Source organism: Rhamphochromis longiceps, linkage group LG19 (assembly GCF_057381845.1).
Source record: "Rhamphochromis longiceps isolate RC_006_pf linkage group LG19, R_longiceps_female_GT1.1, whole genome shotgun sequence".
NCBI lineage: Eukaryota > Metazoa > Chordata > Actinopteri > Cichliformes > Cichlidae > Rhamphochromis > Rhamphochromis longiceps.
This window is the reverse complement of record NC_140575.1, coordinates 23497120-23521548: the sequence shown is the minus strand read 5'-3', so window position 1 is coordinate 23521548 and position 24429 is coordinate 23497120. Positions and strand designations below refer to the sequence as shown.

The 24429-nt window shown below is 37.7% G+C and overlaps 1 long non-coding RNA gene, 3 pseudogenes and 2 gene segments (V, D, J or C); 3 read left to right on the top strand and 3 right to left on the bottom strand.

Moving 5' to 3' along the window:
• The first annotated feature begins 402 nt into the window (after positions 1–402).
• Positions 403–2021, top strand: LOC146646766 (Ig lambda-1 chain C region-like). The segment is given in 3 exon segments: positions 403–409; positions 565–669; positions 1455–2021. Coding segments are annotated over 3 exon segments (432 nt in total).
• A 2751-nt stretch (positions 2022–4772) lies between these two features.
• LOC146646765 (uncharacterized) lies at positions 4773–5828 on the bottom strand. Its single transcript, XR_014908849.1, has 3 exons — positions 5700–5828; positions 5488–5607; positions 4773–4933 (listed from the first exon to the last, which is right to left on the bottom strand). It is a non-coding gene; the product is annotated as an uncharacterized LOC146646765 (long non-coding RNA).
• Positions 5829–6197: 369 nt separating this feature from the next.
• Positions 6198–7639, top strand: LOC146646764 (Ig lambda-3 chain C region pseudogene; annotated as a pseudogene). The gene is made up of 3 exons (XR_014908717.1): positions 6198–6201; positions 6355–6471; positions 7121–7639. The product of XR_014908717.1 is annotated as an Ig lambda-3 chain C region pseudogene (transcript).
• Positions 7640–12425: 4786 nt separating this feature from the next.
• Positions 12426–12904, bottom strand: LOC146646763 (Ig kappa chain V region BS-5 pseudogene; annotated as a pseudogene).
• On the top strand, positions 12903–14789 carry LOC146646762 (Ig lambda-3 chain C region pseudogene; annotated as a pseudogene). The gene is made up of 3 exons (XR_014908716.1): positions 12903–12939; positions 13508–13624; positions 14271–14789. The product of XR_014908716.1 is annotated as an Ig lambda-3 chain C region pseudogene (transcript).
• Positions 14790–19482: 4693 nt separating this feature from the next.
• On the bottom strand, positions 19483–19984 carry LOC146646761 (Ig kappa chain V region 3547-like). The segment is given in 2 exon segments: positions 19483–19793; positions 19939–19984. Coding segments are annotated over 2 exon segments (357 nt in total).
• Positions 19985–24429: the final 4445 nt, after the last annotated feature.

The following is a 24429-nucleotide window of genomic DNA, read 5'->3' as shown; positions in this document are numbered from 1 at the left end:
TGCAGACAAAAACAAATCATTGATTTATCAGCAGAAATCAATGAGAGAAAAAGCAGCACATCATGGTTGAAATGTTGCTGAGTGAATGAACCTGTAAAACAGCAGCAGGTCAGCGTCCAGATGAGGATGGTGATGAGAGTCATGGTGGTTGTGCTTTCTGCTGTGTTGACTGACAGATGTGAGTCCTGCAGTGTTGAAGTCACAGAACTATAAACCTTCTCAGTTCTCTGGAGGATCAGCTGATGATGCAAAGCCTCCTCTCTATGGAAATCATTTCTCTGCTCTCAACACACAACAAAGCAATGTGAGAAGCAACAATAAATTATTATGACATGATTATGATTCTAACAAAACACTGGAAAATACTTCAGAAAAGCGATTCTTTTTAACATCTGGATTAAAATGGCAGGTTGGTTGGAAAGCGTAGATTTTACTTTTTTAATCAAGAAAAATATTAAAACAATCCTTTTTTTTTTTTTAAAGAAAGTCAATTGAACACAAACACTTTTATGATAAATATTTTCTAAACTGTGAAGTTTACTGGGGAAAGTAGTTAATTTCCAGCGTTTAGAGGCTTGATCAGAGTGTGGGAGGTTTTTGTACGGCCGCTTAATGAGTTTGTATCATTGTGGTACACTTTTGGTGGAGGAACCAAACTCATCATTCACTGTAAGTATCTAAATCTTCTCATTAACACAAAATATTATACTATTACTATTTTGAATATGTCATCAGAATGTATTTAAACATTGTGTGTTAAATTATATTCTGGGTGTTTTACATGATGTGTACATGGTTGGATTTAGTCATAGTAGCTGTTATTGAAAACTTGGTATCAGAAAGTGTGAATATATAATACAGTATCATAACTGAATGTTTATATAGTACTGAAAATTAAAATTATATTTTGAATAAATCTATTTTAATTAAGTTTTTTTGTATTTATCTGTGAATAAATATTTTTTCACAAAATCTGAGGCTGAAAATAGCACGAGGAAGCTTTGATTTTATTTATTTATACAAACAGTTAACTGGATAAAAAGGTTTTACATTCTTGGCTTAAAAATAAAAGAGTTTTATTTAGATGCAATTTAACGGTTCCATCGCGAGTTTATGGTTCAGTACTTTGAGGTAGTAAAACTGAAGTGAAACAAACAGATGGCAGTCTGTACAGACGGTTCATTTTTTCAGTTAAGAAAATAAATGTAGGAACTAGATGCTGTACAATAAAATTACTTTTATGGCAGGTTTAGAAAAAAAAGATGTGTAACCTAGGGGAAAATTCCAACTTTAAATGTAAAATTCCAACTTTGTCATTATTTGTAATTGTTATTTTTCCATTTCTTCCACGATGCTGTTAATCTCTGTCATGTATCATAACTGTGTAATGTTCAGCTCTCTGTCCTACAGCAGAAGTTAATCTGCTCCTTGTGTGTTCCTGCTCTCCCTTCCAGCTGGCCCCATGGTCAGACCCTCAGTCTCTCTGCTTCAACCCTCCCCTGAGGATCTCTCTGGGTGCACGACCACACTGGCCTGCCTGTTGACCGGCTACTCTCCAGAGGGAGCCGAGGTGAGATGGGAGGTGGACGGCAGAGAGGTGACAGAAGGGGTCCTGACCAGCTCAGAGGAGAAGAAGAGTGATCGCTACAGCAGCAGCAGCACCCTGACCTTGAGCCAGAAAAGCTGGTTGAAGGGAGAGCTTTACTCCTGCAAGGTCATCCATCATGGCCACACACAGTCCCAGTCCCTGAGCAGGAGCTGGTGTGAAGGCTAGAGGAGTTACCGAAGCCCAGGACAGGAACCGGGTGTGTGGGGAGCAGGAGAAAGACACCTGCCTCTGTGATCTATATGTGTTTTTGTTTGTAGAAGGAAATACAGCTTTGTGTGTGAGAGAACGACACTGATGTAAAGTGTTGACAAGAACAACAAGCTAAAGAGCGACATGTGCAGCTCAGCAGCTGGTTGTGATTGTACTTGTCATATTAATGATTCATGTTTGTGTCAATAAAGCTTGCAGTTATCCAGAATATTATAAAACTTTTTTGTCTTTCTTCAATGGTGAGAAGGAAGACAGTATTCAGACATTTCATTATTCTGTTTACAACAAAATGACACAAAGGACTAGAGAACATAACCCCACGTGTTTTAATATATTTACAAAAACCACTGAGGCATTATGAAATCAGAATCAAATATGTAAGCAGGCAAATTTACTCAATTCTAATGAAAGTTTGCATAAAAAGTTTAATTTTAAAGCACAATTTCCTTCTAAAGAGATTCATTTCTAACAATAAGATTGGTTGATTTTTTTTTGTTTTGTTTTAACTGACTTCAAAATAAAAGAACTGCATCACATGTAATACTCAATTAACGTTGGAGATGTCAGTCAATTATTCTTCTACTCATATGTAAAGCCTTGCAGTTCCATGGTGTCCTGTTTGTACTGCTATGACCTTGTTATAGGACCCACTTTGTACCATCATCTGATCTGTTTCTGTTTTGACACTTTTCAGATTGTAGCACCTAAAAGTTGAATGAGCTTGGCTGATTCTGTGAGTGTTTTTTAAAACTCTGCTGAAAACTTAGTTTTATAGTTTAGCATTTTCTAATATTTCAAACATTTTCTGCTTGTTTAATGTTCCCTGGCTATGTACATCTTTAATTTTGATTACAGTTCTTAGTAAAAGTAGTTTTTTATTATATAACATATATTATCTGTGCGTAAACACTGGGTCTTCATGCACTCCGATACTACATTATTCTCCTGCATCATCAGCCTGAACTGACTGTCAAGCTCCTTTTCCAAGCTCCTAAGACTACGATGACCTGGATGACTGAGAACCTTCACAGACAGACCCTAACCCTAATCAGGATGGAAAATTTGTGTCAAACACAAAAAATAAGAAGAAGAAGGCAAGAGGCAGAAGGCAGCTCACTTACTTGGGACTATTTACAATTAAGGGTATAGTATTTATGATGATTATTTTTATTACTGTTTAAATTCAAAGCATACAAAGTTAATTGTTTGTATATAATTGGACTCAAATAACTTCAGGTTATTATAATTCTTTTATACTAGAGTATATTTGAATTTCCTTCTGTTTCTCTTGACAAAGCTTTTTTTCGTAAAGGTATTGCCAGGATTCCTGGATCATTGACCCATCGTTTTTGGTTCTTGTTCACTGTTTTTTCCACATGTTCCATTTCCTGTTTCATTATGTTCAGCCGTGTACTCACCTGTGTCCAATTATCATCATCATTCAGTCTGTTTATTTAAGTTCCTCAGTTTTACCAGTTCACTGTCGTGTCATTGATGTTGATCAAATCAAATCAAATCAAATCAAATCAAATTCAAATTCAAATTCAAATTTTATTTGTCACGTACACAGTCATACACAGTACGATATGCAGTGAAATGCTTGGACAACTGCTCGTGACCTAAAGAAAACAAAAAAGGAAAAGGCTTAATTGGACATAAATAACTCGAGCTTATTATAATAAGATCATACCAGAGTATATTTGAATTTCATTCTGTTTCTCTTTACAAAGCTTTTTGTAAAGATATAATGCTTTTTGGTGTTAAGTTGGATAGAAAGGCAGATGTGAAACGTAAAAGTGAGATCAGAGGTCAAATGTGATAAAATCACCATATAACAGTATCATTGAAACTCTGTTAAATTTTTGGCATCTTAGTGTTAAAATCTCTGAGCTGATAGAACATGAGCATTAATCTTTGAAAGTTATGAGATTTGAGTAGATTATGAGTAAAATGATTTTTGTGTTCTTTTAAGAAATACATTTGTTATTGTTTCTTTATTTGATTTTTTTGACAAAAATACACAGTACACCAAAAGATTGTTATTTTGAAAACTATTTTGAAACGAATCTATCCAACAATATAGATAAGATAAGATAAGATAAGATAAGATAAGATAACCTTTATTAGTCCCACACGTGGGAAATTTGTTTTGTCACAGCAGGAAGTGGACAGTGCAAAAGTTATGACGCAAAAATTAGAATACAATAAGAATAAATACAGTACACAGCTGTACAGAATAGAATAAAATAATATACTATATACAGTAGAATAAAATAGAATAAAAATATACAATAAGATAAAAATAGAATACAAATACTATATACAACTGAGTAAAAATACAACGATGCCAGAAAAGATTATTGCACTTAGTGTTATTTCACATGTGTGGATGTGTGTGTTTGTTCAGTTAAAGTCTTTGTTGTGGAGTCTGACAGCAGTGGGGAGGAAAGACCTGCGAAATCTCTCCATCCCACACCGTGGGTGCCGCAGTCTCCCACTGAAGGAGCTGCTCAGTGCTGTCACAGTCTGCTGCATGGGGTGGGAGACGTTGTCCATCAGGGATGACAGCTTAGCCGCCATTCTCCTGTCACTCACCACCTCCACTGGGTCCAGAGGGCATCCTAGAACAGAGCTGGCCCTTCGGATCACCCTGTTCAGTCTCTTCCTGTCCCCAGCAGAGATGCTGCCGCCCCAGCAGACCACACCATAAAAGATAGCAGAAGCCACCACAGAGTCATAGAAGGTCTTCAGGAGTGGGCCCTCCACCCCAAACGACCTGAGTCTCCGCAGCAGGTACAGCCTGCTCTGCCCTTTCCTGTAGAGGGCGTCTGAGTTATGAGTCCAGTCCAGTCTGTTGTTCAGATGAACACCAAGGTACCTGTAGCTGTCCACAGCCTCAATGTCTATACCCTGGATGTTCAGTGGTTGCAGTGGAGAATGCTTGTGCCTGCGGAAGTCTACCACCAGCTCCTTGGTTTTACTGGCGTTGATCTGGAGGTAGTTCAGCTGGCACCAGTCCACAAAGTCTTGAGTCAGTCCTCTGTACTCCTTGTCGTCCCCATCAGTGATGAGGCCGACTATTGCAGAGTCATCAGAGAACTTCTGCAGGAAGCACTGGGTGTGAAATGCAAAAGAAAAAATGTATGTCACTCCATTGTACGTGGTGATATTTGATATAATAAATGTTATATTATATTATATATTACATAATGTTTTATTTGTGGTGATTATATGTGAAGATAAAATAATTTGATGTCTTTAGGTTCTTTACACTCCGTATGAATCTGTATGAAGTGATTAATGATATTATTGGGGGGGTTTGTTTTTGTTTTTTTTGCGCTCCTCAGCCTTGCGTTCTGTGTCGCTTCAGCTTCAGCAGCTGTACTCAGTTCCTGCTGTAACAGCTCAGTGTCTCTGCAGTCTGACTGAGGGAGGTTTTTGTACGACTACAAATCACTGTGTGAACACATTAGCACTGTTTATGTAGTGGTAACTCTGACAATAATAAACTGCTGCATCTTCAGCCTGAACTCCACTGATGGTCATAGAGAAGTCAGAGCTGCTTCCACTGCCACTAAATCGAGATGGTGTTCCTGAATGACTTATGCTCACTTGCTTTATTAGAAGTTTTGGTGTCTGTCCAGATTTCTGTTGATACCAGTACATACCCTCACTACCATCACCCCATCTGTAAACAGCTTGGCTGGTCCTACAGGTCAGAGTCACAGTGTTTCCAGGAGTAGATGTCACTACTGGAGGTTGAGTCACAGTCACCTGACCGCTGCATCCTGCAGACAGAAACAAATCATTCATTTATCAGCAGAAATCAATGAGAGAAAAAGCAGCACATCATGTTTGAAATGTTGCTGAGTGAATGAACCTGTAAAACAGCAGCAGGTCAGCGTCCAGATGAGGATGGTGATGAGAGTCATGGTGGTTGTGCTTTCTGCTGTGTTGACTGACAGATGTGAGTCCTGCAGTGTTGAAGTCACAGGACTATAAACCTTCTCAGTTCTCTGGAGGATCAGCTGATGATGCAAAGCCTCCTCTCTATGGAAATGATTTCTCTGCTCTCAACATACTGAAGGAAACTTTGTGACACAAAATCAAAAGAAAAATTGTTTGAACTAATACATTAACGATTTTATAGAACAGAGGAACATATATACCATATATTTGGAAACATTATTACATACTTTGTACACCTGGATTAAAATGGCACTCTGGTTTGTATGCTTACTTTTTCATTCTGCTATTAACAAATACAGTATACCTGTATATTTGTTAAGTATATTGTCATAGTCTCATAATACATTATTTTTTGAAGCCTTTCTGGTTGCTGTGTTAAAACAGTTTTCTGTGTGTTTTTTAAATACATATGTGTAATGTGAAAGTTAAGTTTTATCTTTCAGTTCTTAATACTAAAAATACAATTAAGATAATCATGACTTAAATTCATTAAATAATTTTAAATCACTTTAGTTAAATCATCTGTATTTAATCAGTTGTACTGTGATGTTTTACATGACAAAAAGGTTCATTTTCAGTGGTTAGAGGTTTGTTCAGAGTGCAGGAGGTTTTTGTACGGCCACTTAATCAGTTTGTATCACTGTGGTGGACTTTTGGTGGAGGAACCAAACTCATCGTTGGCTGTAAGTACCAGAAATTTCTAATTTTGAAAAATGTGGTATTTATTAAGCTTTTTTAAAAATAAATAAATCTACTAAACAGAATTGTGTTCAAATTCAGTGATTATTATTAAATTGATGTCACAATTTTGGAAGAAACTTCTCTTCAATCAAAATTCATTCATTCAGTCTGTGAAAGAAGTGAATTTTTTTTAAAAAGACTTTTAATGTTCTTTTTGGTAATTTTTGCTTCGTTATATATTATCTGGTTACAATATTAAAATGTGTTTCAGCTCACTTTGTTTTAGCTCACTTTGATTTAAAATGTATTTTTACTTATGAATTTTAAAATAAAAACAAATATTGACTGGTGTTTTGTGAACTTCTGTTAGCAAAAAAAAATACTTTAGATCTTTTTTGTTCATGGTTGATCAATTTTAAATTAAGTTTAAAGGAAGTGAAAGAAACAGATGTGAAGTTTTAACTGTATTCTCATGAGTGCTTGAGCTTTGCGGTCAAAAAAGAACAAAAAGTTTTAAACAAGAAAATGATCACAGGGTCAAGTTATTAACTGTAACACCTCATAAAAAAATAATCACTGACAATATATTTATTCCCATGTTTACACCTTTGTATCTCATTTTTCGGTTATCTTCAACCTTTTCTCCTCCAGCGGGTGTGGTGAGGCCCACCCTCACAGTCCTCCCTCCCTCCAAAGAGGAAGACAAACAGAGTAGTGCCACTGTGGTGTGTTTGGCAACCGGGGGTTTCCCCTCAAACTGGAATGTGGGCTGGAAGGTGGGGAGCACCAGCACATCCTCAGGGGTTTCAACCAGCCTGGAGGTCTTGGGGACAGACGGCCGCTACAGCTGGAGCAGCACCCTGAGCCTCTCCGCAGACCAGTGGAGGAAGGCGGGCTCAGTGAGCTGTGAGGCCAGTCTGAGTGGACAGAGCCCCGTCACTCAAACCCTGGACCCTGACCACTGCTCAGAGTAGAGCTTCAGCAACACTTCCTGTCTGCATATGATGTGTTTTATAGTTTGATGAAGCTACATGTTTCTGTTCTTGCAATATCTCTGCAAACATTTGACTCTCTATTGATGTGCATGCTAATTTGAGCAGCTATTATTATCCATGTTGTTCTTTAAAAACGTGCTGTAAAAAAAGTCTAAATCACAAAATAAAATCACAGCTTAAGAAAAATCACTTTTCTTTGGTCCTTTTCACAATACTTTATCAAATATAAATGCTTTATCAAACTCGTACCAGTCTTTTAAACAGGGAGAAGCACCACAGTCTTTGGAAAAAACTCACAAAAAGCCCAGCCTCCAGGAGGCTCCAACTGGAGCAGCCTATTCTGCAGGTGTTTTTTTAAAGGGAAGCTAAGTCTCTTCGTTAACTAGCTTGGTTGTTCTACAAACAGGTGGTGGCACACAATGAGCAGGTTCAGACTGATCACATGGGAAAACACTAAACTCAGTCTTAAACAAAATTCTTCATCATCTAGAACGGCTTTGGCAAAAGAAATATAGAGCTATATGAGGTTAAAATATGACAATTTTATTGTTCTAACAATATAATTTTCACATTTGAAGTCTCACGCCCTGAGTCAGAAAATCCAACATGGCCCTCCAAGGTTTGGAGGTCTATCTCCCCCCACCATCACTTCCCCTGCCAGTGGCGGACCCCCTCAGACATCGGTGCGTTGGTGGTTCTTTGTGTCTGGGGATGAGCGTCCAGGTACACACCGGCTCACTCCTTGGCGGCCGCTTATCGGGGCCTGGAGCCTGGGGCTCGCTCGGGCCACTTCGGAGGTGGGGTGCCCCCGGCCTCTCGGCCTGGGGCTCGGTCACTCAGGCACGGCTGGCTGCCGGCGGAGCTCACGGGCGCGTCACTGCAACTCCCCCTGGCTTCTGCTCCGCGGCTGCTGAGTGAGCCCTCATCTGGGACTCTCCTCAGCTCTTTCTGGGACAGTGGCGCGGCTGCCCCTCTGTAAGTCTTCCTTGGTCTCTTGTGTTCTGGGGGCCTCTGGATGTCTGGAGTTTTGATCTCCTCCATACCTGCTTCATGCCCTGGAGGACGGGGCTGTGGCCCCCCCCACACCCTCTAGCAGATCATTACATGAAGGAACCTTTTAAAAAAAAACAAAAAACAAGCGCGTCCATGCTCACAGGTGTACACACGGGTGATCACACCCACAAACTACACCCTTTTTGGCTCCTACCTCAAAGCACACTGTGTTCTGTTGATCTTATGTGCTGCACAATAATGTTTAATATTTAGTATTTACTGTCATATTCCCATATATCATTGTGATGTTGTTTATTCTATTACTCTTGTTCTCTTCTGCTTGTTTTCTTTTTTCTTTCTCAACAGGTGATCCAGGTGATTGATATATGCATTTTTTTTTCTTTCCTTTTTTTTTTTTTTTTTTTTTCCCCTGCCCATTCTGTTGGTTTTTGTTTTTTGCCCTTCTCCCCCGTCCCTCTTCTCAGCTGTTTCTCTTTCCCTCTTTCTTTCTCCCCCTCTTTCCTCCAGTAAAAAAAAAAAAAGAAAATCCAACATCACAATCTGAGTTATAGAAAACATCATTTTGCTGTACTTTTCAGTGTGAGTGAATGAACAGTTCAGACACTCAGTGACAGAAAAACTTAAACTCTGAGAAGCAATGAGGCATAAAAATCATGCAAAACACATTTAAGGAGGCAAACACACATCTGTTCTTGTAAAGCAGAAAGGGTAGATATCATGAATGTTCATGTGATTGAGCTGACATATTATTTTTGTGTTTTTTCTCCTTGATACAGTTTCACTTTTGTCTTTTGTCTTCTTCCTAATGGTAAAATAAGCAGCAACATGGTAAAAAATACTGTCCAAAATCCTGATGTGAAAAAATGTTTTTTTCTCCTCTTTGTCACACGTAAATTCAGACAGAATGCTGGAATAATGGGTTTTATCTTAATAGAATAGAATAGAATAGAATACTTTTATTTGTCAATTTCTTCAAATGTACTTGCCATACAAAGGAATTGAAATTACGTTTCACACTGTCCCAAAAAAATGCGTAGGCATTGACAACAATAAGGTGCAGATGCACAACAAAAACAAAAACAGCCCTAACAATAAGATAATAAATAGTAATATAATAATATAAATAGTGCTAAAAGAATACTAAAAATATATATATAGCAGCAGGTGTGTGCAATTGCAATGCAAGTCAGGAATGTTTCAGTTCTTGGTTCAGAGAGTGTTTCCTTGTTGGAGAGTGTGGGGGGGGGGGGTAGAGTCCAATCTGTCTACTATACTTCTGCCAATCTGGTGATTCTGCTGGCTGGGAGCCGGGAGGGAAGAGAGTTCAGCAGTCTCACAGCCTGGTGGATGAAGCTGTTGGTGAGCCTGTTAATATCGCTGTACTTTAAATCTTCGTGTGGTTGGACTTTATTACTCTCGAGTGAAAGGCTGTCCAGCTTTTTACCCATTTCTCCTTGTTACAGCTCTAGCAGTTTGTGTGTTGTGTGGGTGTGCCCAGTCTCTTCCAGGAGCTCAGCTGCCACCCATTTCTCCTGAGGAACCAGTGCACTACTGTATTCATTCAGCAATCAGCTACCGAGAACTATAGAAGCCAGTGAAGCACTGCTGACTCAGCGAGTGGGCCAGCTTTGGGTGTTGAGCGCCTACTGAGTATCTGGTCTGTGCTGGCAGCAGAAGTAAACCAGAAACTTGGTTAAGTATCTTGTTTTCTTTTCCCAGGATATTTTAGGTTGTGGTTGTTTTTGGTTTGGTTGAAACAGTGGTCTAACTCTTTCTTTGAGTGAATCCCTTTTAATAAAACTTATTAAAAAGCTATGCTGTGAGGGTAGTTGCAGGGGCATCCAAAATGAACACAGGAAGTCGCGTCTCTCTACATGAGCCAGTGTGCAGGGTACAACACTACTATACTGTTGCCAACAACAACTTGGAGAGTCAGAGTGCATCTGGAAAGTATTCAGTGCTTCAGTTCCATATTTTTGTCATTTTCACCTTAAAATCCTAAGCAATACCCCATAATGATGAAGAGAGAAAAGGCTGCATTAAATTGCATTAAAAAAATAAAACAATAAAAACAAATATGACATGTATAAATATTCACAGCCTTTGCTCACTACTCTTTTTCTGTAATGATGTAGTATTGTTTAAAAGTTTCTCAAATTCTTCCCCTCAAGTTCAGTCAATTTGGATCACTACTGTCAGTGCACAACCATTTTCAGATCCCTTCAGACATATTCAGTCAGGTTCAAGCCTGGGCTCTGGCTCATGTTATCTTGGCTGTGTTCTTAGGGTCATTGTCCTGTTGGAAGATGAACCTTCACACCAGTCATCTGACTGCTCTGTTATACAGGCATGATTGGTCAAGTGCTGTAGAAGGTGGTTCTCTCTCCATAGCCTCTGACAAAGCTCTATCAGGTTCTTGGTCAGGCAGCCTGCTGTACGAAGAGTCCTGGTGGTTCCAAGTTTAGTTGTTTTAGCTATGATGGAGTAAATTCTTCTCATTGGGACTTTCAATATTGTGTGAAATTTCAAGCACCCCTAGAACAAGAACGTCTGGAACTGTCTCTTTGTATAACAAGGAAACAATATTCTTTAATGACAATGTGGAGGAAAAAAAGCTTTTGTTTGAAACTGAAAAAAAATATATAACAAGAATTCGCAGCCTATGCTGCAACACCCAAATCATGTCCAATCAACTAAATTTATCACAGATACACTTGTTATGGAAAATTTAACAACAACCTGCAACACACCCAGTGAGCTTTATGTGAAGTGGGTTTAATAAACACATTGCAATTTGGAGAGAGCATCCCAGTGAAACACTAGGATCATCTCTGAATTGTAGCCACCGCCCTTACATCTTACATACAGAGACACAGAAAAGAATATTCCACAAACTCATGTTGGCCCCTCTCATGGGGGGGCTATACCCCCTCCCTCACAGAGAGAATTATGACCTGGTTTTCTGCTTGGCCGTCACCTAAAGATTTACATCCCTGATAAGGAGGAGTCCCACTATCTGTTTAACATTTCCCATTACAATGGTCTCACTGTGTTAACATTCCACATGCATGCAAACTGGTGACAGGAGTGTTCTTACTACAGTAAAGTCAGAAAGTGATATTACTATAACTAATGTGATATGATTAAATATGTGATTAATACATGAGAAAAGAAATCTGCCTCCACACACTCCAAGTTGTAGAAACATCTACCAGATTATCTTTTGAAACGTGATGCACCTGACCTAAATTTTGAGTGTCATGGTAAAGGCCGTTTCTTTTTTTAGAATAAATTAGTAAGAATTGCAAGTATACATTTTGTCATTTTGTTATAATGGAGTGTTTTGTGTAGAATTTTAACATCGAAGACTTAATTCAGCTTTGGAATAAGGCTGTAATGTGACACATTACAGAACAATTAAAGTACTGTAGATACTTTCCTTATGCACTGTAAATGAAGCCACCAGTTTTTTTTATTCATGTGATTATTATTGCTAATAATGTTTTTGGTCTTTGATATAAATCAGTAGAAATCGTATGGTTTCAACCAACGTGTTGTGGAGAGTCAATAGTTTGACTGTTGAGGAAATTGTTCTTGTTTTTCTTTTGTTTTGTTTTGTTTATACACGTGAGTTCATACAGTATTGAAAAATCAGATCATTTTGCTTTATAATCATCAAGAAGCTTAATGGGAATATAAATATAAAGAGAAATCTGATCTGTTTGTATAATTTGCCAACTCTTCATGTAAATAGTTGGAAATGCAATGACAAAGTAACTTTGTGGATTTTTTTTTAATTCCTTTCTAAAATCACCCCAAAACAAATCTATCTGTGTTCACTGGTCTGTGTCACAGTTTCTTCCTCTTCAGCAGCTGTACTCAGTTCATGCTATAACAGCTCAGTGTCTCTGCAGTCTGACTGAGGGAGGTTTTTGTATGACTACAAATCACTGTGTGAACACATAAGCACTGTTTATGTAGTGGTAACTCTTACAGTAGTAAACTGCTGCATCTTCAGCCTGAACTCCACTGATGGTCATAGAGAAGTCAGAGCTGCTTCCACTGCCACTAAATCGAGTTGGTGTTCCTGACTGAAGCGTTTTTGCATATATTATTAGGAGCTCTGGAGCCTGTCCAGATTTCTGTTGATACCAGTACATACCCTCAACACCATTACCCCAGCTGTAAACAGCTTGGCTGGTCCTACAGGTCAGAGTGACAGTGGATCCAGGAGTAGATGTCACTACTGGAGGTTGAGTCACAGTCACCTGACCGCTGCATCCTGCAGACAGAAACAAATCATTCATTTATCAGCAGAAATCAATGAGAGAAAAAGCAGCACATCATGTTTGAAATGTTGCTGAGTGAATGAACCTGTAAAACAGCAGCAGGTCAGCGTCCAGATGAGGATGGTGATGAGAGTCATGGTGGTTGTGCTTTCTGCTGTGTTGACTGACAGATGTGAGTCCTGCAGTGTTGAAGTCACAGGACTATAAACCTTCTCAGTTCTCTGGAGGATCAGCTGATGATGCAAAGCCTCCTCTCTATGGAAATGATTTCTCTGCTCTCAACATACTGAAGGAAACTTTGTGACACAAAATCAAAAGAAAAATTGTTTGAACTAATACATTAACGATTTTATAGAACAGAGGAACATATATACCATATATTTGGAAACATTATTACATACTTTGTACACCTGGATTAAAATGGCACTCTGGTTTGTATGCTTACTTTTTCATTCTGCTATTAACAAATACAGTATACCTGTATATTTGTTAAGTATATTGTCATAGTCTCATAATACATTATTTTTTGAAGCCTTTCTGGTTGCTGTGTTAAAACAGTTTTCTGTGTGTTTTTTAAATACATATGTGTAATGTGAAAGTTAAGTTTTATCTTTCAGTTCTTAATACTAAAAATACAATTAAGATAATCATGACTTAAATTCATTAAATAATTTTAAATCACTTTAGTTAAATCATCTGTATTTAATCAGTTGTACTGTGATGTTTTACATGACAAAAAGGTTCATTTTCAGTGGTTAGAGGTTTGTTCAGAGTGCAGGAGGTTTTTGTACGGCCACTTAATCAGTTTGTATCACTGTGGAGGACTTTTGGTGGAGGAACCAAACTCATCGTTGGCTGTAAGTACCAGAAATTTCTAATTTTGAAAAATGTGGTATTTATTAAGCTTTTTTAAAAATAAATAAATCTACTAAACAGAATTGTGTTCAAATTCAGTGATTATTATTAAATTGATGTCACAATTTTGGAAGAAACTTCTCTTCAATCAAAATTCATTCAGTCTGTGAAAGAAGTGAATTTTTTTTAAAAAGATTTTTTAATGTTCTTTTTGGTAATTTTTGCTTCGTTATATATTATCTGGTTACAATATTAAAATGTGTTTCAGCTCACTTTGTTTTAGCTCACTTTGATTTAAAATGTATTTTTACTTATGAATTTTAAAATAAAAACAAATATTGACTGGTGTTTTGTGAACTTCTGTTAGCAAAAAAAAATACTTTAGATCTTTTTTGTTCATGGTTGATCAATTTTAAATTAAGTTTAAAGGAAGTGAAAGAAACAGATGTGAAGTTTTAACTGTATTCTCATGAGTGCTTGAGCTTTGCGGTCAAAAAAGAACAAAAAGTTTTAAACAAGAAAATGATCACAGGGTCAAGTTATTAACTGTAACACCTCATAAAAAAATAATCACTGACAATATATTTATTCCCATGTTTACACCTTTGTATCTCATTTTTCGGTTATCTTCAACCTTTTCTCCTCCAGCGGGTGTGGTGAGGCCCACCCTCACAGTCCTCCCTCCCTCCAAAGAGGAAGACAAACAGAGTAGTGCCACTGTGGTGTGTTTGGCCACCGGGGGTTTCCCCTCAAACTGGAATGTGGGCTGGAAGGTGGGGAGCACCAGCACATCCTCAGGGGTTTCAACCAGCCTGGAGGTCTTGGGGACAGACGGCCGCTACAGCTGGAGCAGCACCCTGAGCCTCTCCGCAGACCAGTGGAGGAAGGCGGGCTCAGTGAGCTGTGAGGCCAGTCTGAGTGGACAGAGCCCCGTCACTCAAACCCTGGACCCTGACCACTGCTCAGAGTAGAGCTTCAGCAACACTTCCTGTCTGCATATGATGTGTTTTATAGTTTGATGAAGCTACATGTTTCTGTTCTTGCAATATCTCTGCAAACATTTGACTCTCTATTGATGTGCATGCTAATTTGAGCAGCTATTATTATCCATGTTGTTCTTTAAAAACGTGCTGTAAAAAAAGTCTAAATCACAAAATAAAATCACAGCTTAAGAAAAATCACTTTTCTTTGGTCCTTTTCACAATACTTTATCAAATATAAATGCTTTATCAAACTCGTACCAGTCTTTTAAACAGGGAGAAGCACCACAGTCTTTGGAAAAAACTCACAAAAAGCCCAGCCTCCAGGAGGCTCCAACTGGAGCAGCTGTTTCTGCAGGTGTTTTTTTTAAAGGGAAGCTAAGTCTCTTCGTTAACTAGCTTGGTTGTTCTAAAAACAGGTGGTGGCACACAATGAGCAGGTTCAGACTGATCACATGGGAAAACACTAAACTCAGTCTTAAACAAAATTCTTCATCATCTAGAACGGCTTTGGCAAAAGAAATATAGAGCTATATGAGGTTAAAACATGACAATTTTATTGTTCTAACAATATAATTTTCACATTTGAAGTCTCACGCCCTGAGTCAGAAAATCCAACATCACAATCTGAGTTATAGAAAACATCATTTTGCTGTACTTTTCAGTGTGAGTGAATGAACAGTTCAGACACTCAGTGACAGAAGAACTTAAACTCTGAGAAGCAATGAGGCATAAAAATCATGCAAAACACATTTAAGGAGGCAAACACACATCTGTTCTTGTAAAGTAGAAAGGGTAGGTATTATGAATGTTCATGTGATTGAGCTGACATATTATTTTTGTGTTTTTTCTCCTTGATACAGTTTCACTTTTGTCTTTTGTCTTCTTCCTAATGGTAAAATAAGCAGCAACATGGTAAAAAATACTGTCCAAAATCCTGATGTGAAAAAATGTTTTTTCTCCTCTTTGTCACATAAATTCAGACAGAATGCTGTAATAATGGGTTTTATCTTAATATCGCTGTACTTTAAATCTTCGTGTGGTTGGACTTTATTACTCTCGAGTGAAAGGCTGTCCAGCTTTTTACCCATTTCTCCTTGTTACAGCTCTAGCAGTTTGTGTGTTGTGTGGGTGTGCCCAGTCTCTTCCAGGAGCTCAGCTGCCACCCATTTCTCCTGAGGAACCAGTGCACTACTGTATTCATTCAGCAATCAGCTACCCAGAACTATAGAAGCCAGTGAAGCACTGCTGACTCAGCGAGTGGGCCAGCTTTGGGTGTTGAGCGCCTACTGAGTATCTGGTCTGTGCTGGCAGCAGAAGTAAACCAGAAACTTGGTTAAGTATCTTGTTTTCTTTTCCCAGGATATTTTAGGTTGTGGTTGTTTTTGGTTTGGTTGAAACAGTGGTCTAACTCTTTCTTTGAGTGAATCCCTTTTAATAAAACTTATTAAAAAGCTATGCTGTGAGGGTAGTTGCAGGGGCATCCAAAATGAACACAGGAAGTCCCGTCTCTCTACATGAGCCAGTGTGCAGGGTACAACACTACTATACTGTTGACAACAACAACTTGGAGAGTCAGAGTGCATCTGGAAAGTATTCAGTGCTTCAGTTCCATATTTTTGTCATTTTCGCCTTAAAATCCTAAGCAATACCCCATAATGATGAAGAGAGAAAAGGCTGCATTAAATTGCATTAAAAAATGAAATAAAAAAGGCAAATATGACATGTATAAATATTCACAGCCTTTGCTCACTACTTTTTTTCTGTAATGATGTAGTATTTTTTTAAAGTTTCTCAAATTCTTCCCCTCAAGTTCAGTGAATTTGGATCACTACTGTCAGTGCACAACCATTTTCAGATCCCTTCAGACATATTCAGTCAGGTTCAAGTATGGCTCTGGCTGGGACACTCAAGGAGCTTCATAGAGTGGTTCCGAAGCGACTCCTGTTATCTTGGCTGTGTTCTTAGGGTCATTGTCCTGTTGGAAGATGAACCTTCACACCAGTCATCTGACCGCTCTGCTGTACTTGCCTGATTGGTGGAGTGCCGTAGAAGGTGGTTCTCTCTCCATAGCCTCTGACAAAGCTCTATCAGGTTCTTGGTCAGGAAGCCTGCTGTACGAAGAGTCCTGGTGGTTCCAAATTTAGTTGTTTTAGCTATGATGTGTTACGTTTCGGTGTTGTCAGTGTTTTGTTTTTGCGTGACTGTCATGTGTTTCCTGTTTTACTTTGAAGGTCTGTTGTTATCTTAGTGTGTTCAGTTTACGTTTCCTTGTCTCGTCAGGTCTAATTTGCCCCAGCTGTGTTTCCCTCCTGTGGTCCATTCCCTGATTGCTCCTTCTATGTATTTAATGACAATGTGGAGGAAAAAAAGCTTTTGTTTAAAACTAAAAAAAAAATATATAACAAGTATTCACAGCCTATGCTGCAACACCCAAATCATGTCCAATCAACTAAATTTACCACAGTTGCACTTGTTATGGAAAATTTAACAACGACCTGCAACACACCCAGTGAGCTTGATGTGAAGTTGTAGAAACATCTACCAGATTATCTTTTGAAACGTGATGCACCTGACCTAAATTTTGAGTGTCATGGTAAAGGCCGTTTCTTTTTTTATAATAAATTAGTAAGAATTGCAAGTATACATTTTGTCATTTTGTTATAATGGAGTGTTTTGTGTAGAATTTTAACATCGAAGACTTAATTCAGCTTTGGAATAAGGCTGTAATGTGACACATTACAGAACAATTAAAGTACTGTAGATACTTTCCTTATGCACTGTAAATGAAGCCACCAGTTTTTTTTATTCATGTGATTATTATTGCTAATAATGTTTTTGGTCTTTGATATAAATCAGTAGAAATCGTATGGTTTCAACCAACGTGTTGTGGAGAGTCAATAGTTTGACTGTTGAGGAAATTGTTCTTGTTTTTCTTTTGTTTTGTTTTGTTTATACACGTGAGTTCATACAGTATTGAAAAATCAGATCATTTTGCTTTATAATCATCAAGAAGCTTAATGGGAATATAAATATAAAGAGAAATCTGATCTGTTTGTATAATTTGCCAACTCTTCATGTAAATAGTTGGAAATGCAATGACAAAGTAACTTTGTGGATTTTTTTTTTAATTCCTTTCTAAAATCACCCCAAAACAAATCTATCTGTGTTCACTGGTCTGTGTCACAGTTTCTTCCTTTTTCAGCAGCTGTACTCAGTTCCTGCTATAACAGCTCAGTGTCTCTGCAGTCTGACTGAGGGAGGTTTTTGTATGACTACAAATCACTGTGTGAACACATAAGCACTGTTTATGTAGTGGTAACTCTTACAGTAGTAAACTGCTGCATCTTCAGCCTGAACTCCACTGATGGTCATAGAGAAGTCAGAGCTGCTTCCACTGCCACTAAATCGAGTTGGTGTTCCTGAATGTCTTATGCTTACATGTCGAATTAGGAGCTTTGTAATTTGCCCAGATTTCTGTTGATACCAGAACATACACTGGCCGTAACTACAGCCACCAACAGCTTGGCTGGTCCTACAGGTCAGAGTGACAGTGTTTCCAGGAGTAGATGTCAGTACTGGAGGTTGAGTCACAGTCACCTGACCGCTGCATCCTGCAGACAAAAACAAATCATTCATTTATCAGCAGAAATCAATGAGAGAAAAAGCAGCACATCATGTTTGAAATGTTGCTGAGTGAATGAACCTGTAAAACAGCAGCAGGTCAGCGTCCAGATGAGGATGGTGATGAGAGTCATGGTGGTTGTGCTTTCTGCTGTGTTGACTGACAGATGTGAGTCCTGCAGTGTTGAAGTCACAGGACTATAAACCTTCTCAGTTCTCTGGAGGATCAGCTGATGATGCAAAGCCTCCTCTCTATGGAAATCATTTCTCTGCTCTCAAAACACTGAAGGCAAGAAGGGACGCAAAGTCAGAAGAAAAATTGTTTGGATTAATACTATTATACATAAAACTTGAATGATACCACTGACGTCTTATGGAATAGAGTAAAATATACAGAAAAATAATTCAGCATTTTTAATATCTGGATCAAAACAGCACTTTGGTTAGTAAGCTTACTTCACACTATTGGTAACACACATTACACCTCTATTGCTGTCCAAAGTATATTGCCAAAATCTCATAATTCATGTTTTAGAAACATTTTAGTTTCTGTGTTTTTCTTTTTTCTTTTTGCTGATATAGCTTTATTTCATTTGACAATCTTTTGTCTTTCAATTGGTAATAGTCCAAATAAAATTATGAAAATGACTAAAAATCATCAACAAATTTAAGTTATATTATTATATATTAACAATATTTCATGCCTGTGAAGCTTTTTATACTTTGATGAAGCTACATGTCTCCTCTGTTGCGATATTTCTGCAGACGTTTGACTCTATTAATCTAAATGCAGAATTCATCAGCTATTTATATTATATTGTGCTTTAAAACCATGCTGTGAGAAAGAGAAAACAAGTCTATATCACAAAATAACATCGCAGCTTGTGAAAAATCACTTTTGTGTTATTGTTTTTCCATTACTTTGCATAGAAATACTTGATCAAACCTCCATATTTCTCTTAGATATTTATACATTTACATTTATACATTTATGTATGTAAATATAAAAATACAGAAATATTTCTTTATACATATTAGTTTCTATCGGGGCACCTAACAGACCTGCACATGATGTTTTGTTCATTGAGATATATTTAAGTATTTCTTTTAATAAACAAAGCTGTGTATTTCTTCAGTTTTGTTTAGATTCTTTGTGTTTTTGCTTTTGTGGTGTCGAGTTGATCAGTTATTGCAGTCTGTCACTCTGCACCTGCAGCCTTCAGCCAGACTGAAGGAGGTTTTTGTACAGCTCTAAATCACTGTGTGAACACTCCACTACCATGGTAGCCCAGACAGTAATAATCTCCAGCATCTTCAGCCTGAAACCCACTGATGGTTAAAGTGTACTGAGAACCAGATCTGCTGCCACTGAATCGAGACGGAGTTCCTGAGAAGAGAGTTGATTCTCTGTATATAAGTAGTTTGGGTGTCTCTCCAGGTTTCTGAAGGTACCAACTGAGATCAGCACCAATATCTGAACTTCCTTTGGCGCTGATGGTCACAGTCCCACCAAGACTGACAGACTTGACTTCATCAGTCTGAGTCAGAAAATTATTGGCAAATGACTCTGAAATGAAAGGAAAAACATTTTAAAATGTATTTTTATTCACCAAAAACTTCAGAATGAATGTACTCATAAAACAAGCTGAGTAAATTTCACCAAACAACATTCTCCTGAAATATTATTATTAGTTTTTTTTTTAATCTCTCACCCTGACTCAGAAAGCCTAACAAAAGAACCAACATTGGAAACACCATCCTGACTCAGTTTTCAGTGGAAATGCATGAGAGCATGTGTGACAGCAGAACTTAAACTGTGAGGAGCAGTGATGCATGAAAGTGTGCAAAACACACTGTAGGAGGAAACCACCCACCTCTCCCAATGAAACAGAAAACACAGAGGTCATGTGAGGAGAGGATCGTTCAACTTTTCATTATATTTGCTCATTAACAGCTGCATGGTTCCCCTACTGTCATACATCTGACACTAAAGACACTGATTGATTTTGATTATTCTGACAAACTGAACTTTATTTTGAAAAAAAGAAATATATGAATAGTGGTTTAAAGGAATGAATAACAAGCTGGTCTAACATTACTCAATTCTCTAAATAGTTTAGTCCTGTACAGCTCTCTAAAGCCCTGAGAAAGGGGGTTTATGCTCCATAGTAAAAGCCATAACTCAGGTATTTGATATTTTGAACCATGTACAGATGAACTGTATCTTCTCTGAAAAAAATAAATAAATAAAAAACTTGACTTGTCCTCTAATTTCCTCCACGCAGCTATTTTTTTCTCAGACTGTATTGCCGTTACTTTGATGACCCCAAATTTTACTGAGAAAGAATGAGTAACATATTTTAATATTTTATATTTTTTTATAACACACTCTTCAGTTTCAGATGCTTTTTGAATTCCTGAAAATAACTGCATTATTATTGCATTAACATGATGATGTTGGCATTTTGCTTAAACCTCACAGAGCTGTTTGATTGTAAACTCATCTGATAATAATTATTGAAGCTCAAAAAGACCAAATCCTCAGACTGTGAGGTAAAACGTGTTTTTCTTTAACATACTAACTACTAATCTAGCAGGTTGTATATGTTACTGCATGTTTAATTTTAAAGTCAGGTCTCTGTCTATGGCGGGGTCCCCAATCCCAGTCCACGAGGGCCGGTGTCCCTGCAGGTTTAAGATATGTCCTTGATCTATCATAGCTTAAATGGATAAATTCCCTCCTCAACATGTCTTGAAGTTCTCCAGAGGCCTGGTAATGAACTAATCATGTGATTCAGGTGTGTTGACCCAGGGTGATATCTAAAACCTGCAGGGACACCAGCCCTCGTGGACTGGGATTGGGGACCCCTGGTTAATCTAATCCCCCCAAAAAATCAGTATTCTGGAGTGCTGTCTCTAATCTCCTCCAAGAGATCATCGCTGCAGCACATCAATCCCTAACCAGTTTAATTTGATATTAGTTTTAACTGTACCAATGTGCTTGTTCTCACACATCGGTTTCAACACAGTAGTAATCTAGATCTTCAGCCTAAACTCCACTGATTGTTAGTGTTAATTCAAGTATGGATCTGATTCTGCTGAAACAACAAAGATCTAATAAACAGACACTAACTTATTTTGTCAGTACTGAGTTGAGGTAATTACAGATTTCTGTGCTGGCTGTGCAGCTCAGAGAGACGGGCTTATACACGTATAGACAGCTGTCCACCCAGCAAAATATTAAAAATTGTCATTTTACACAAGGACAAACATTTCTATATGATACTGAAACTATAGAAAACTATTTTGCATTCAGGGTGCACGACAGATATTCAAATTAATGCATGGGTCAGTGAGCACACACCTGCACCTATGAAGTCTGGGTGGATATTGTACATTGCTGCTGTACAAATAGTGCCCTCTTATGTCAAAATAAGAGAACACACATGAAATTGACTCTTATACATGGATCCAAAAAGCAGACTGCACATCCATGCAGGGCACATTTTTTTTCCTTCTGATCAATTTTAATTTTAAAAAAAATAATTTCTGTTTGAACATGTTTTGTATGACTGTGTCTTATTTTGTGCCTTTTGCATTTGATGTATTTCTTTATAGTGTGTTTGTATAATTTGGCTTGTTTGGTTATTTGCATTTCCTTATATAGTTTTATGCCATTTTGCAATTTTTGTATAAATGTGGGCTTTTTGTGGTTATTTTATACTTTGTATGTTTTGTCATGTTTTCATTGTGGGTTTTTTGTCCTTGTTCACACTTCTGTTTACTGTCTTTGCACTGACTTACTGTGAACACCTTTCTTTTGTGTTCAGTTCTTCACCTAGGAGGTCAAAACCTTTTTTCCACATTTTGTATGTTACAGTCTCTTTGTGAGGAAGGGTACAGAAAAATTTCTGCAGCATTGAACGTCTCAAAGAGCACAGTGGCCTCCATTCTCCCAAATATTGAAGAACTGAAACCACCATGAGTCTTTCAGACATCAGGGTAGAAGGGCCTTAGATGTGAAGCTGGCCAATAACACGATGATAGTGATTCCCCAGAAAAATGCACCTGAAGGAATCTCAGAACAATGAGAAACTAAATTCTCTGGTCTGATGAAATAAAGAACGCTTTAACCTGAATCCCAGACATCATGCGTGGAGGAAATTTGGCACAACTCACCAGCTGACCAATGCCGTTCCTACAGCCAACTTTTGTTTTTCTTTTCAGAAAATGTGTGCAGAACATGACTTTGTGTCAGCTTTGTCTTCACTGAACTGTTTTTCTTCCTCTTCAGCAGCTGCAGTCAGTTCCTGCTGTAACAGCTCAGTTGTCTCTGCAGTCTGACTGGGGGAGAAATGTTTTCTTTTCCCAACTACGACCATTTGCACTTGGATGAGTGACGAAACATTTCTCCCACAAAACGCTACGTCCAGATCAAGAGAATCAACTTTTTGGACATTTGCAAAATATTTTATAAAATTTTGAAAAGATATTTGATCAAGTCCAGTGATCGTTGTTGATCATTTTCATTATTTATGAAACAAAGTTGATCTCACAGTCTGCCAGATAACTTCCCTAGAAACTCATTCAGTTTTACAAATATCTAATTTTATGTAGAAATGTGGATATTTTTAAATTTCTCTTAAATGTTAATTCATATCTTTTTAGTATTTTCAAATTAAGATATTTCAGGTTATTTTCAAGCCTTAATTGTCAAACAAAGTGTTTGTGGATTTATTTCTTTATTGTTTTTATTTTGAAAATGACTTTTTTCAAATAATGATTTATGGATTTCTACTAAAAAAAATTAAAGTGTCAGTAACCACAGAACAGCTTTGAGTTCATGGATGATTGATTGTGCTTGTAGTTTACTACAAGTCCCCAACAAATATGTAAACATTACACTTAAAAAACGTGGTCATGAACTTTTACTCATATTTAATGATAAATATAAAGGTTGAATCACTATAAACACAGTTGTATACTTCTTTAGTTTTATTTTTATTCAGTGTGTTTGTGGTTGATGAGTCTTGTGTTAGTGGATCAGTTATTCTCATCACAGTCCAGCACGCTGCACCTGCAGCCTTTAATCAGACTGAAGGAGGTTCCTGTACTGCTATAAATCACTGTTTAAACATCCGACTACAACGACAGCCCAAATAGTAACAATCTCCAACATCTTCAGACTGAAACCCACTGATGGTTAAGACTGAGAACCAGATCTACTTCTACTGAATCGAGAAAAGGTTCCTGAGAAGAGATTTCATTTTCAGTATATAAGAAATTCGGTTCAAAGGTGATGCTTTTCTTTAGTGGTTACACCTGCTGTTAATCAGTTAGTTTAGATTTTAAAATTTGAGACTGTAGATTATCTATTTTAATGCTAAATTACACATATTCTTGCTGTCCATTCATTTTATATGCTTTTTTGAAGAAAAACAAAAATCAGGAAGAAAAATGTTTATTGTTGTTGTTTTTTTTAGTAAGATGTCAATTTGTAGTTATTTAGTTATTTTTTTGTCTAAACAGACACGAAGGTCATTCGTGAAATAAGAGTCTTGACAGTTAAAGACAAATTTGGGCCTATTTTGGAAAAACTGCAGCATTTCCAGGATGGGATTGTAACCTCACCTGGACACACAGTACCAACCAAAACATTTACTGCAGTAAAGCCTTTGACTCCAAAACCTCCAACAGTTCCCATACCGCAAAAACGAGGACCTCGGCTTGGGACGTTGCTGCGCCGTGCAAAAGTCGTCCCTATAGACAGTAAGTGGTTTTCCTCAGTAACTGTAGAAGATGCTGAATAATCAAACTTTAAATTAAGAGATTATTTAAAAAGATTTTAATGAACAATTAATCACTGCATCATGTACAATGCTTCGAATTAGAAGAAAGTACCGTTTCTTTTTACTAACCTTGTTGATTATCAGACAAGAAAGCAGACAGTCAGTGCAGTCAGAATAATCCAAGAGAGGGCAGGGTCAAACTCCCGCCTCTAGCTACACCTGTAGAGAGCCTGTCCCACAGCTTTAGTCTGCTGTCTTCAGACGACTGGTAAGAAACGTAGTAAGGAGACATTAAATACTGCACAGAAACAGTGCTGCATAATGTGGCTGTGTTATTTGTGGTGTTCCTGAAGTCGTGTTCAATGTTGTGTTGTGTAAATACAGGATTAAGAAAAGACAGGGGTTGCAAACTAT